The 12,863-nt window shown below is 41.6% G+C and overlaps 1 protein-coding gene across 1 annotated transcript in view; it reads right to left on the reverse strand.

The window, feature by feature from the left end:
* cntn5 (contactin 5) overlaps positions 1 to 3,398 on the reverse strand; it is a 162,712-nt gene extending 159,314 nt beyond the window's left edge. Inside the window, exon 1 of the mRNA XM_079513507.1 lies at positions 3,304 to 3,398. Coding sequence (XP_079369633.1) covers positions 3,304 to 3,379 — 76 coding nt within the window. The 5' untranslated portion in view covers positions 3,380 to 3,398. The remainder of the gene's footprint in view (positions 1 to 3,303) is intronic.
* Positions 3,399 to 12,863: the final 9,465 nt, after the last annotated feature.

The raw sequence follows: 12,863 nt of genomic DNA on the forward strand, positions 1-12,863 counted from the left end.
TCTTTTGTAAATCGCCATTTTTTTAAACAATTTATGAATGCAAATCTTGTATGCAGGTCTGTGGCAATATGTTCAGATGCAGGTCAGATGTGAGTACATTTTGTATTTGGGGGTTGCTTGACATGAACAATTTAAACATTGAGAACCACTAAACATAAGAAATCCAGACTCAATAAGCAGAAATGATGTCTTTAATCAAACATCAGAGCGTTCTCGTTCTCGTGTCATTACGTCCTCTGAAGCTATTCATAGAGACAGACAGGGCGTCCAGTGACCCATGCAGATTTATGACAGCGGGTTTTCCCCGCTGCGTTTGACGCATTAAATCTTCCATTCTGACAAAGATATCCATCACAGTCCGTAGCCGCCACACTGACGGGGGCTGCCAGAGCGCTAGGATATTGCCGCCATCCCACCTCAATTTCACAAAGGGCACGGCCCCGGTCACTTCACACCCCCATGCGCCGATGATGGATCGGTCAGATTCATTTCCAGAACCAAATCTAAAGAGGCCACCAAACGAGATGCCCGTAGCAAGGTTGCACGACATTCCTTCAATGCAACAAGCATTGGTGGACAAAGTACTCAACATACATGTCAAAGTTGCTCTGTCAAATGTATACTGAGTTAAAGTGCTACTGTAGGTTGCATGAGTATTCAAAAGTAGTTTTTCGTTTTCGTTTTTTTTATCAATGCATGTGCAGAAATAATAGTGATTATTTTCACTGTATTTGAATTAAAGGAGAATTCCATACTAAAAGGCTTTCTTACCTTTCTTTGTAGTTGTTACGTCCCCACCAAAGAGGTCCAGGTGTTATTTTGTGCAAAAGCTCCTTATTGGCTATTTCCCCTACCATAAGCCCTCAATGAATTGCATTGAATTGAATGGGAATTGAATGGGGCTATGGGGTGTTGTGCTAATTTGCTTATTTCCATCGAAATAAGTAGTAAAGTGTGCCGCTTGGGATATTATTTACATTATGAAGAGAGGATATATACAAAAAATTCAATGCAATTCATTTAGGGCTTATGGTAGGGGAATACAAAATAACACCTGGACCTCTTTGGTGGGGACGTAACAACTACAAAGAAAGGTAAGAAAGCCTTTTAGTATGGAATTCTCCTTTAACCACTTATAGAGCGCCGAAGTCCTGACGTCACTCGCCCATCCCCTGGTTCATAGAAGTTTTTCTCTAAAAAAAAACATTGGGTAATCTTAAAATCGTCTCATATACAGTTGGAGGCCATCGATATTGTCCTTTTCTTTTTGCTGAGGTTTGCGTGATCTGCGCAAAAGGACAGTTAACCCATTTTGGGCGGGAACCCCTTTTGGTGTTTTAAACATTATGTTATAATTTAGCTATTGAAAAATAGCAGATCTACAAGCTCATAGCGCGCCACTCGTGGCGCGCTACGAGCTTGTAGGTCTGCTATTTTTGAAAAATCGTGAAAATATTTATTTCAGAAAACTGGAGGATTTAGAAGGATTTTTTTAAATGTTGAGGTCAGGCCTAAATGGGCCAAATGATAAGGGACAATATCGGTGGCACCCAACTGTAAGAATTGTTGTCCAAAAATAAACAAACTGTCTTGGCGATATTGTCGGGGAGGTGTCTCTGTATCGTTTAAGACGTGACTGACTATGATACAGTAAGTTTCTAGCGAAAATGTAAGTAATTCAGCAGCAGTAACATTAGTATTTTATCACAACAGTCAGTTGATTGTTCATAGTCTTCATATCCATATGAGTGAAACGGCCAGGATGATTTGTATATTTTTCAACCACAGTTCTTATTTGAGGCGATTTAAAATCCAACTACAATTCAAATGAAAAGTGCATGAACCCGTGGACTTAGCGCCCTCTACCAATATTGACGTCAGACTTTGGTGCTCTATACTGTACAAATGTAGTAGAGTCAATAGGCTACAGCAGGGGTCCTCAACTAGAAATGCTGAAGGTCCACTAATAATTTTTGAAAAAGACGCAGCGGCCAGCGGAGAGCGGGGCTCTATATTCTTTAGTACAGTCACACCAAGGCAAGCTTATACGAATCGGATCCCCTCCCAAACAACCAATACTGGGGTGCAGAGTATGGAAATAGAATGTTTCACAAATATTCCCCTCCAAAAATTCACAGCAAATGAGAGGTTAAAAAAGGAAGTTAAAAAAAAAAAAAGGGGTGGATCCGCGGTACGGTCGTGGACCGCGGTCCGCCTATTGAGGACCCCTGGGCTACAGTATTGTCTCTGAAATGTAGTGGAGTGAAAGTCAGTGTAAGTATAGCCTGGCCCATGCAGCCTGTGAGATGTATTTCTGGTCTAGAGGGGCGGATTGCTGGCACAAAAAAGTGGTGGATCTGATCTGTGATCTGTGGTGGTGGATCTGATCTGTGATCTGTGGTGGTGGATCTGGATTTTCTTTACAGTACTCAAGTAAATATACTTTGTTACTGTCCACCACCAGTGTTGCCTGACGAGAAATAAGCAATCAGGTCTATGAAAAGAAGCCCAAAAGAAGCGACTACAGGCCACATGAGCACTTTAACCTGTACATATTTGGGTACCTTCGGGATGCTCAGTGACATCATAGAAGGTATAGGTTTGTTTCCCTACCCACATCACTGTTTCTTTCTCCAAGCAGGTGTTCGGGTGAATTTCACCCAGGGTTAGTGATAGAGGGTTAAAATAAAGCTGTTGATGCAATTATCATGTCCCAGCAATTGGTGGATCAAAGGAGAAGTTCCGAGCTCCATTATTTATTTATTTTAGGAATGTTTTTAAATAATACCCACATTTTTCACTGATGAAAAGAAGAAGAAGGAAAAAAAATGAAAACGAAAAACAGATATCACGGGGGACCATGATATCGTTCGTTCATGATTTTTTTGTATTATTATTCTTTTGTCATGTATTGTACTTGTACTGTAATTTTGATGAGATTTTTTTTGTGTGTGTAATATATTATATCGGGTAAAATATACGTGGGGTTAGCGATGTGACAAAATTAAGGTTTAGTGTTCTATGGTTAAAAATCGTGAAAGACAAATGTGTAATAATTAACACAAATCTGGCAACGTGGGTGCTGCTGGCTCAAAACATTTTCAGATGGGGGTCGATGGAAAATACATATTCATGTTGGGGTCCTTGACATGGAAATGGTTGAGAATCACTGGTTTAAACAAAGCCCAAATAAGCAACTACACTTTAGAAACAAGCCCCCAAAAACGCAATCGGCAATTACCAAAATTTACAAGCGAATTTACAGAAAAACAAGCCCAATGTCGCGTTAAAACATATTCTCACCCTCACTCCTGTAGTCCTCCTGCGAGCTGATCAGACTCAGGGCTGACAGGTGGTGCGACGGCCAGTCACGCGTCATTGAGTGGTCGTGTCGAGGTCTGCTCCGCGAGCCCAGCGTCGACGCGGAGCCGCCCGACTTCATCCGCAGCACCGCCGCGTATGTCACCGGCCGTCCCGCTACACATTTGGCAAAGTCTGAAAAACACAGGACACGAATGGAATTCAGTCACACGCTGGCGTCATCACAGAATCACACTGTGAGGGGGAAAGAGGCAGAAGGCATTGTTGTGCAAGTGCACGCTTTATAAGAGCTACAGCTCAAGGTCACGTTTAAAATTAACTAGTAGTACTACTGGTACACTGTTGTTTAATCTTGCAGTTCACAGTCCCAAATAATTACTTAATTTGCGTACATTTCTTCATTTTGTTATGTTGACATGTGTAGTCCTCCCCCAAAAATGTAATAATTCACATACATTTAATCAGTTTTGTAGTTCACAGTCACAAAAAGAAAAAGAAAAAATTCAGCTGCACTGAGCTATTATTTTCCACTAGAACTCCATCCATCCATCCATCCATCCATCCATCCATCCATCCATCCATCCATCCACTTTTCCTAAAAGAAATCACAAATCTACAAAATCACAGAGATTACTTTTAAAAACTATGACAAATATTTGAATGTAAGTACATATTTTACACTGTTTTTATGCAGAAATAATTTGTGCAGTGGAAAGAGGTGCAATACATGTAGGCAAAAGCCTTCTGTAGATGCAATGCCAATTTCATTTAGGAAGAGACATTTTCATCATGTCAGGGGGCAACTTTGTATTATGTATGTATTACAATTCCTCTCTTGAGACAGTATAGGGTAATTGAGAGTAGGGGAGGCAATAGAAGAACACCCAGGTGGGAAATGTGTCTTGGCCAGTACGGGTGCCTCTGGTTATAGATCAGACGGTTCCATCAACACGCACAAAGCGACACAGTTGACCTCTTCCCAAATAGCTATCGAGTGAATGCGTGTGAAAATGTTTCATTCCCTCCTGAAGGATGACACCGGTTTGACACAGATAACAGCCGGTTGGACAGATCTCCTAGTGGTCCCCCTTATTCATTTTCTTTGATTTGGAAATCATATTGGGAGTCAGAGGAGACAAGCTCTGTCGGTAATTAATCCAACGCCGCCAGTTTTCCCTCAGATGAGGGTCTTAACCTCTAGAGTATTTTATCTTATCTTTGATTATCTGTTTCTCTATTGAACATCCTTCCTTTGATTGGATAATTCTATTCCGCTCCGCTCTTAAGCATCTCATTGTGATTTTATACAACGGCCATATTCATTCGTTCAATGATGAACTATAGGACAAGCAACGGATCGTCAAATCATCAAATAATAACTGTGCAACCGGGGTTGAAAATCTAACCGCGCGAGTAGGCTAATCATACTCGACAAACCGGTTTTCCAGGATCCGAGGAGAACGTTCCCATTCTGTGTTCTAAGAAGGAGCTTGACGGCACATACATTACTGTCACACGAATCCCAAATTGAGTGTGATGTGATGTGTAACTCTAACGCAGCAGGAGAGGATGAGCTTCCTTTTAATGTGATAGATAATGTGAGCTAGAGACGAGAGTCTGTCACAACTGTGGCAAACTCACACATGAGTGACTAGATATGTACCAGAGTCCTCCTCACCATTATAAATAATGGGAGCGAACAGGTTAGGCGCAGTCAGCCACTTTCATCAGGATTAACCATTTATTGCAATGATATTGCATTCACTTTTGGCTCCTGTTATAATACAGATTCGTCTACCTGTACACAAGCATGACACGCAATCTGAGATCACTTACCCCCGAGAAGCAGAGCCTAAGATAGTGATTTCATGAACATAACAATGAACCATTCGAGGGGCATAAGTTAAAGTCTTACAATCCACAGAATCGTACATTTATGCTGGTGAGGAGGTGGGGGCCGGTGTTTGATTACTGACAGGCTGCAGGAACGGTGCTGTGACCAATGCTGAGCTTAATAGAAATGAAGAGTGAACACTGTTCTGATGCTTAAAATAAAAAGTCTGCCTAGAAAGATCCATTAGTATTGAGGGTGTGTTAGCTTGTTAGTGAATGTGAATGAAGAGAAATTGAGTGAGCATGAGCACGGAGAGACGCCTGACTGTTGTGCCTGCCTGAACTATCATAATGCTTCATCTATGTTGAAAAGGAGAGCTGTGCTGTAAAGATAGAGCGCTTACAGAGCCATGTAAAAAGACTGGCTGCTTTGCGTTTGACAAGAGCATATTCACAGTCCTGAAAAGGGAAAGCAAGGCAGGGGAAGGTGGTGTTTATTTCTCTGACATGATAAAGTATTTTGAATGAGCTGAGCACTGCAGCAAGGAAGGAATGATTATGCCTTTGAGGATGTGTCATCGGCAATAACAACAACACAAAAGAAGCATTTGCACACTCTCCGCAAGTGGGGAGATGACATTTACTTAATTTTACTACCGTGGGACGAGGCAGGAGAGGCTTCAAATGAGAGGTATTTTGGAATGAAAATTGGTAAGCGAACAAATGAGCACTTGGCTGAGAACCAGCCAAGTAGACTTTGCTTGTGTTGTTCGGTGTGACTGGTTGGCTCCCATGTGGTTCAGAGCCTCCATCTTAAGCCTAACTTATGCTCCGTCACGTGATATGTCATGCACCAAGAACGGACGGGTATGGCAGGCCTACAAGGTCACAGCGCGTCGCAACCCGCAAAGTGCTGTGAGCTTGTAGGTTGGCTATTCTCGGTGCGCGACATCGGCACACAACAAAGTATGAATCAGGCTTTACCACACTAGTCAGCATGTCTGGGAAGGACAGACATGTACTGTCGCATGCTATTTTATAAAAGAAAAGAAGGTATGTTCGCTACTACTAGGTATGTTCGGTATCTACGCCATTTTCTATAATCAGATAGCTGGACAGATTTGTCGCACTGGGAGGCAAACTGCAGCCGCTGAGGTCGCTGGAATGCATTTGCAGTCAATGGTGGACCAGCTTATGAACAAACACTATTATGAATGATTGAAACCTTCTAAAATACTAAAAAAAATATAAAAGAAGACATATCACATCCCCGAGGAGGATGTACTGTAGTTCTAACCAAAAAACAACTTAATGTTATTGCTTTCGCACAGGAAGGCAGGGTCTCCTCCCTCCATTAAATCATGTCCATTCTGAAACTTGAATTCCTCTGATAAATTCTATACCATAAAGTTATAAACTAGAGGGCAGCTATTCATTTCAATGGAAGTTGCTCAGAAGCATCCGTAAGAATGCTCTACTTCAGAATTTTCTTCAAATGCGCAAGTGCTAACCTCCATGAACGCGCCTGAATCGATTCATGAATAAGTGCACTGTGTTTAACCCCATACTGTGCGCTCTTTTTTGTACATTACTGCTATTATTATTACTATACTGTATTAATTTCTTGTTCTTTTTCACAATATAATACATATATAATATATAAAGTCACAATACCAACTTTGATGAGGCAGTATTGCGTTGTTTTGGGGTTTTTTTATCTTAATTTCCTTAGTTAGCTGGTTTCTGCCCGACAGCAGAGAAATATGGCTTGACACAACATTTTGTAATCAGCATGCCATTTTGTAATCAGCATAACAGCACAGTGCCTCAGTAAACCCTTCATATCAACCCAGACCCAGACCACGTACAGTGCTTCAATCAGGGATGAAATGTGAAATGTATCTTCTGAATAGATCCCATCATCTCCCAAACATGTTGGAGGAGCCACTTAATGAGAGTCAGATTTTTATCCAGGCTGAGAAAATAAAGGATGTCTCTTGTCCAGTGAATATGAGAGGGGGAGACGGGTGATTTCCAATTAATCAAAATGAGTAGTTTGGTTCCAATCAGTTATTATTATTATTATTTTTTTTAAACTTATACTCAGTTCAAATTTTGAATACATGCCTTTTACTTGTAACAGAGCATTTCTAGCATTTCTTGTTGAAAGAATGTACTGTATACATGAATAATATCTGAGTAGTACCACCACTGACCATAACCAAAAATGCACCTTGAACTTGAAATGACCCAAACATAATGACTCTATCAGTGACTCCTCCTGACATGCTATGTAATACCTCTGTTAGACACAGTACTGTTGGAGGCTCACTGTGAATACCAAAGTGTCACCTCAGAGGTGGTGATTTCACAGTCTTTATAGTCCATTTTTGCACACGTTTCTAAAACATTTCAGCAATGGAGAGGTGCTAAACGACAGTCTGAGGTGCTGCTGAAAGACATAAGGCTGTGAAAGATGTCTCCCGTTCAGTAGGTGATTTCAAATAATATGACATTTTGAATGGTTTTATGGCCCGTCTTCGCAGTGAAGGAACATTGCACAAGGCTCTGAAACATCTCCTCGCTCGGCTCAAACCCAGGCTTTTAAAAACCTACACAGTGTAATGTTGAGTGTTAATTCGTCCATTCATTATATTTTTTACATTTTTTTTTATTGACTGATTCAACATTTTTATTGACCCCACATGCCTATTCTGGGGGGAACATTTGCTAACAATAGCTGATCAAAAACTGTGTGTCCCAACGCGTTTTGAGCTTGTAGATCGGCTATTTTTGGTGAAGGGATGGGGTGTAGACGGAACAATGTAAACATTTCGAATGAATGATTATACAAAAAATAAGAGTGCCTGAGCACATTCCCGGTGTGCATTTCCGAACGCACCCCAAGTCAAAATATGCGGTTAAAACAATAAACAATGATACAAATGGAGGCTAATTTGGTTCTGAAGAATTGAATTAAAAACACTCCGGTTTACTGCATGTGTTCCTTTTCTTCCAGTTGAATCAATGGGTCTTTTCTTAAATTATTAATATGGATTTGCTCTCACAAGTGTAGGCTACAATAATGGTTCTTTAAAAGGCTATGGTTCCATGAAGATCCATCACCTACGTACTAGGCATGTGGAAAATAATCGATATGTATCGATACATCGATACAGACGTGCGCGATGCACTCGCATCGGTTCATTCACTGTGTATCGGATACAATTGACAGGTGAAATCTCGATACATCGTTCGCGGAGTGCTTGCATCGGTAAAATCCATGGTTGCACCGTTTTTTTCATGTTGTATTTCACCCGATTCTGTGTTTCCGAGGCGCGTTGAACGCAAGGAAGGAAAAAAAAGTCTCTCGCAGCACCTTGCAGTGCACACAGTCAGTGAACAGAAGCTACCGTACGACGGTGCAGAGTAGACACGTTGAGACTGTGAGACAACAGACTATAAAGCGCGACTAACAGAAGTGCCCCACGCATTAAACAAGAGAAGCACCACCTTTAGCTTTATAAAATAGCTGTCCGAGGAGCTTTGTCCGTCGATCAGTTGACTTTTCACTGTAGCGCTGCGTGCTGGTAATGATCCACACTCCACAGCTGTTCTTGCTGATTCTCCGACGCAAATCATGCAAATCTGCATCGCGATCATCAATTTGTAATTAAAGAAAGCTTCTGCAGTCTGCACACACGTGTACAACAACAACAACGCCACAGCCGGGTGTACTGCTTGCGTTTAAAGTCGATCGTTGTAATCATGATTAGTAATCTTACAATTCCACAATAACCAGCAGAGAGCAGACCCTTTGTTTACTTACAGAATTCTATAAGTTGGGTTGTTTGAGATGCAGAGCTAGAATACTAACCTACAGTAAAACAATAAATTGCTTTGAATTTAAATGTAATGCATTTTTACATGTTTTGGGAAATAAATAGAGCTTTAATCCTTTCGCATCGTATCGCATCGTATCGCATCGTATCGCAATGTCCAGAATTGAATCGCCATCAAATCGCATCGTATCGGGAAGAGGGGTGAATCGCATCGCATCGTATCGGGAAGAGGGGTGAATCGCATCGCATCGTATCGTATCGGGAAGAGGGGTGAATCGCATCGCATCGCATCGTATCGCCAGGAGATTCCATGTATCGCTAAAGTATCGTATCGCTGGCAGTGCATCGAGATGTGTATCGAATCGGCCTCAGTGCTGAGATTCACATGCCTACTACGTACTGAAGAAGCATTTTATTTATCCAGTTCTTCGTGTTCCTCATGTGGTTCTAAATAAAGTTTTTTGTGAAAGTTCCTTGAGGAAACAGAAATCAAATGGGTCCTCAACGCCATCAAAACCACCAATGTGTTGATGGTGCACCATTAACCACTTGAACCCTATAGCATCCCAATGTTGGGTATGTCGTATTGTCGTGGTAGTGGTAGATAGCATTTGAAACAGACTTATAGCATGTCATGTAGACAGCACAATAATTGCATTGTATGTAGTCATAGCACTTCATAGTATATACCGTATGTACAGCATAGTATAGCATATATGTATAGTTTATATGTATAGTGTCATTATATAGATATGTTCTAGTTATAGTTTATATGTATAGTGTCATTATATAGATATGTTCTAGTTACGTTCTTAGCTTACGCATGTTTCTTGATAAATGCATTTTACATATGTGATGTATTCCCATGTTTTTGTTCTTGCTTAATGTAAATCGCTCTGGATTAAGAGCGTCTGCTAAATGCCTAAATTGTAAATTGTAATTGTAGTAGGTGAACAATGACCTAAACATAGCCCATTTACAAGCTGACACTGTGAGCATCTTGCCAAATAAAAGCCTAGTGCAGGATCTTGTGATGTGACTTTGTTATTCTTCCTATATGACTGCATCGCGCAGAACGTTACTCACTCTGTATCTGGCTGTACCTGAGCTGCTGTGCAGCCTCTGGCACCTGTTTTTTTCCCCATCAGGATCAATGAAGGTCAATCTATCTAGGTTCCAGTATGCGTCTTTATGTGTGTGTGTGTGTGTGTGTGTGTGTGTGTGTGTGTGTGTGTGTGTGTGTGTGTGTGTGTGTGTGTGTGTGCGTGTGCGTGTGTGTGTGTGTGTTTAAATTGCATGCAGAGTTGTCATGTTGCTGGCTGAGCCCCATGCTGGGCTGCATGTCTGGGGCTCCCATGTGTTTCATGATGCTGTCTGGATAGATGACCCCTGTGGTCTATACCTGCTCACCTGTCATCTGTTCCTGGTCGTTTCTACCTTGTTTTGCATGCAAGATGTCTTATGACGACGTGACACATACAGTACATCCATGTGCCCTGTTTGATCGCTACCTGCACTGTTTTGTAGTCGTTTCGTGTATGACTAAATAATGTATGGATATGTAGATTACTCTGCATGGGGACGTATGTACGTAGTAACCTTAGCCTACAAAGTGGTCTAATATATTATTATTATTATTATTATTATTACCATTATTATTATTAGTATTAGTATTATTAGTATTAGTATTAGTACAACCGTAAATACCTTATAGAATGTAATATCCTCATGTCATACCTATGTGTTAACACTTGCACACATAAGCATTTTGACTGCTCCTGTCCTGTCAAGAGCATGACAGAAAAGGTCAGCTTCTTTGAGGGGACTAACATTTGAAGTTGAGATGGGGGGCTAATTCCTGACAAATACGGCTTATCAGAAGAGAGAGAGAGAGAGAGAGAGAGAGAGAGAGAGAGAGAGAGAGAGAGAGAGAGAGAGAGAGAGAGAGAGAGAGAGAGAGAGAGAGAGAGAGAGAGAGCCCTTTGTCTGTTTGACTGGCGAAGCTGACAAGCGCCTGTCACCTTCATCTGATAAAAAAGAAACGACCCCTTGCCGATCTCGGATCCCTTTCATTTGGCGGCTACAAACACAGGAAGTGCCCATTGGCGTATACAGGAGGGAGAGCTGTGAGGTGAAGTGAAGGCACAGAGCGATCATTACTTCTGAGATAAGATCTCAAAGGCAGACACTGGCCGTTTTGTACGCGGACGAAGAACACAATGTGAGAAATGTTTTTTTTCTTTGTGCCTGCTTCATTCTTCCTTTTCTCACCAGGACTTGGACATTTTGTTAAAATTGATTATTATACACTTTACAAAGATGCATTGGTGCTGCCCTTCACCTTGACAATAAACACATTAGGTAAACACATTAGGGCAGAACGTGTTATTTTGAAATAGTCTAGAACTAGAACTAGACTAATGTAGACTACTATGCAGTATGCACACACAGAGACACTATATTGTTGCTGCCGTATGGAAACATGTATGTCCAAAAAATATTATTTTAAAAATATTTTAAAAACATTAAAATAGTGAAAATAGGCTATAGGCCTATATACAGTACAACCTCACAACACATTGCATCACAGCATGTTGTGAGCTTGTAGATCTGCCATTTTCACTTATTTTGTGAGAAACATTTGGATGATCAAGTAGGGCATTAATTTCTGGTTTCTGCTCAACGGTAACAGTATATTCTGCATCAGTATGTTACCCGTTGTTAGGCCGTTATTGTAAAAGAGAACTGGTTCTCAATTAACTCACACCTTGTTGAACATATGGATGCGAGTCACATTGATACAGTGTATGAGACGACTACATATGGAATAAATAAGATGCAAAGATAAGGCAGTGAGGTTGAACAACATGGCACAGATAAGCTTAGGGTAGTGTGTGTGCGTGCGTGCGTGCGTGCGTGCGTGCGTGCGTGCGTGCGTGCTATTCTTGTGAGGGCCAAATGCCTAAAACGATTTTTTATTAGGTTTATAATTATTGAAAGGTTCAGGATGGGATTAGGGTTAGGATCAGACATGTCGAGGTAGGTTTAGGGGTGTGGGTTGGAGTTATGCAATGCCTGATTTATACTTAGGTGTCACGCAAAAAAGAGTGAGATCTGCACGCTCACAATGCGCCACAGCACCTGCTAGATATTCTCAGCTTTAGCTTTATGGGTTATGGTGGAAAAAAAGAGGGGGAAAAAAAGAAATCTGAAATATTAATGTCCTCACAAGTACAGTGATTCAAACGTGTCTGTGTGTGTGTGTGTGTGTGTGTGTGTGCGTGCGTGCGTGCGTGCGTGCGTGCGTGCGTGCGTGCGTGCGTGCGTGCGTGCGTGCGTGCGTGCGTGCGTGCGTGCTCGCTCGTGTGTGTCCCTGTCTGTGTAATAAATAAATAATGGCTGGGGAGATTGGTCTAAATGTCATCTGGTGGTATTGCAGTGTTGAGCTCCATATCACAGAAGAAGACAATGTATGAGATCTTAGGCTCATCGTCAGCCGTGGCGCTGCCGTGGCGCTGCGGTGTAAAAAATTAATTAGAATAACATAAGTAGGTGAGACGCCGGCACGGGGGCCTGGAGTACACGGACATGATTAGCCACAGCAGCTGTAAGATTAATGGAGACCTTCACAGGGAGATCATATTGACTGAAGCTGATTATGCTTGAGACCATTTATTCAGCGGAATATCATTACAGATTGAGGAATCCATAGATCATATGCGGCAGCACCTCTCCTCCGATCAGACTCGACTTGGTAACTAAAACCCCAGACTAGGGACTGATCCTCGGTGTGCTGCGCACTGTGATGAGTTGTCTCAACCTTACGAGAGACATAGCGGAACATCCAGGGAATAATGGGAGGGTGTT

The sequence above is a fragment of the Electrona antarctica genome (assembly GCF_951216825.1).
Source record: "Electrona antarctica genome assembly, chromosome: 11".
In the NCBI taxonomy this organism is placed as follows: domain Eukaryota; kingdom Metazoa; phylum Chordata; class Actinopteri; order Myctophiformes; family Myctophidae; genus Electrona; species Electrona antarctica.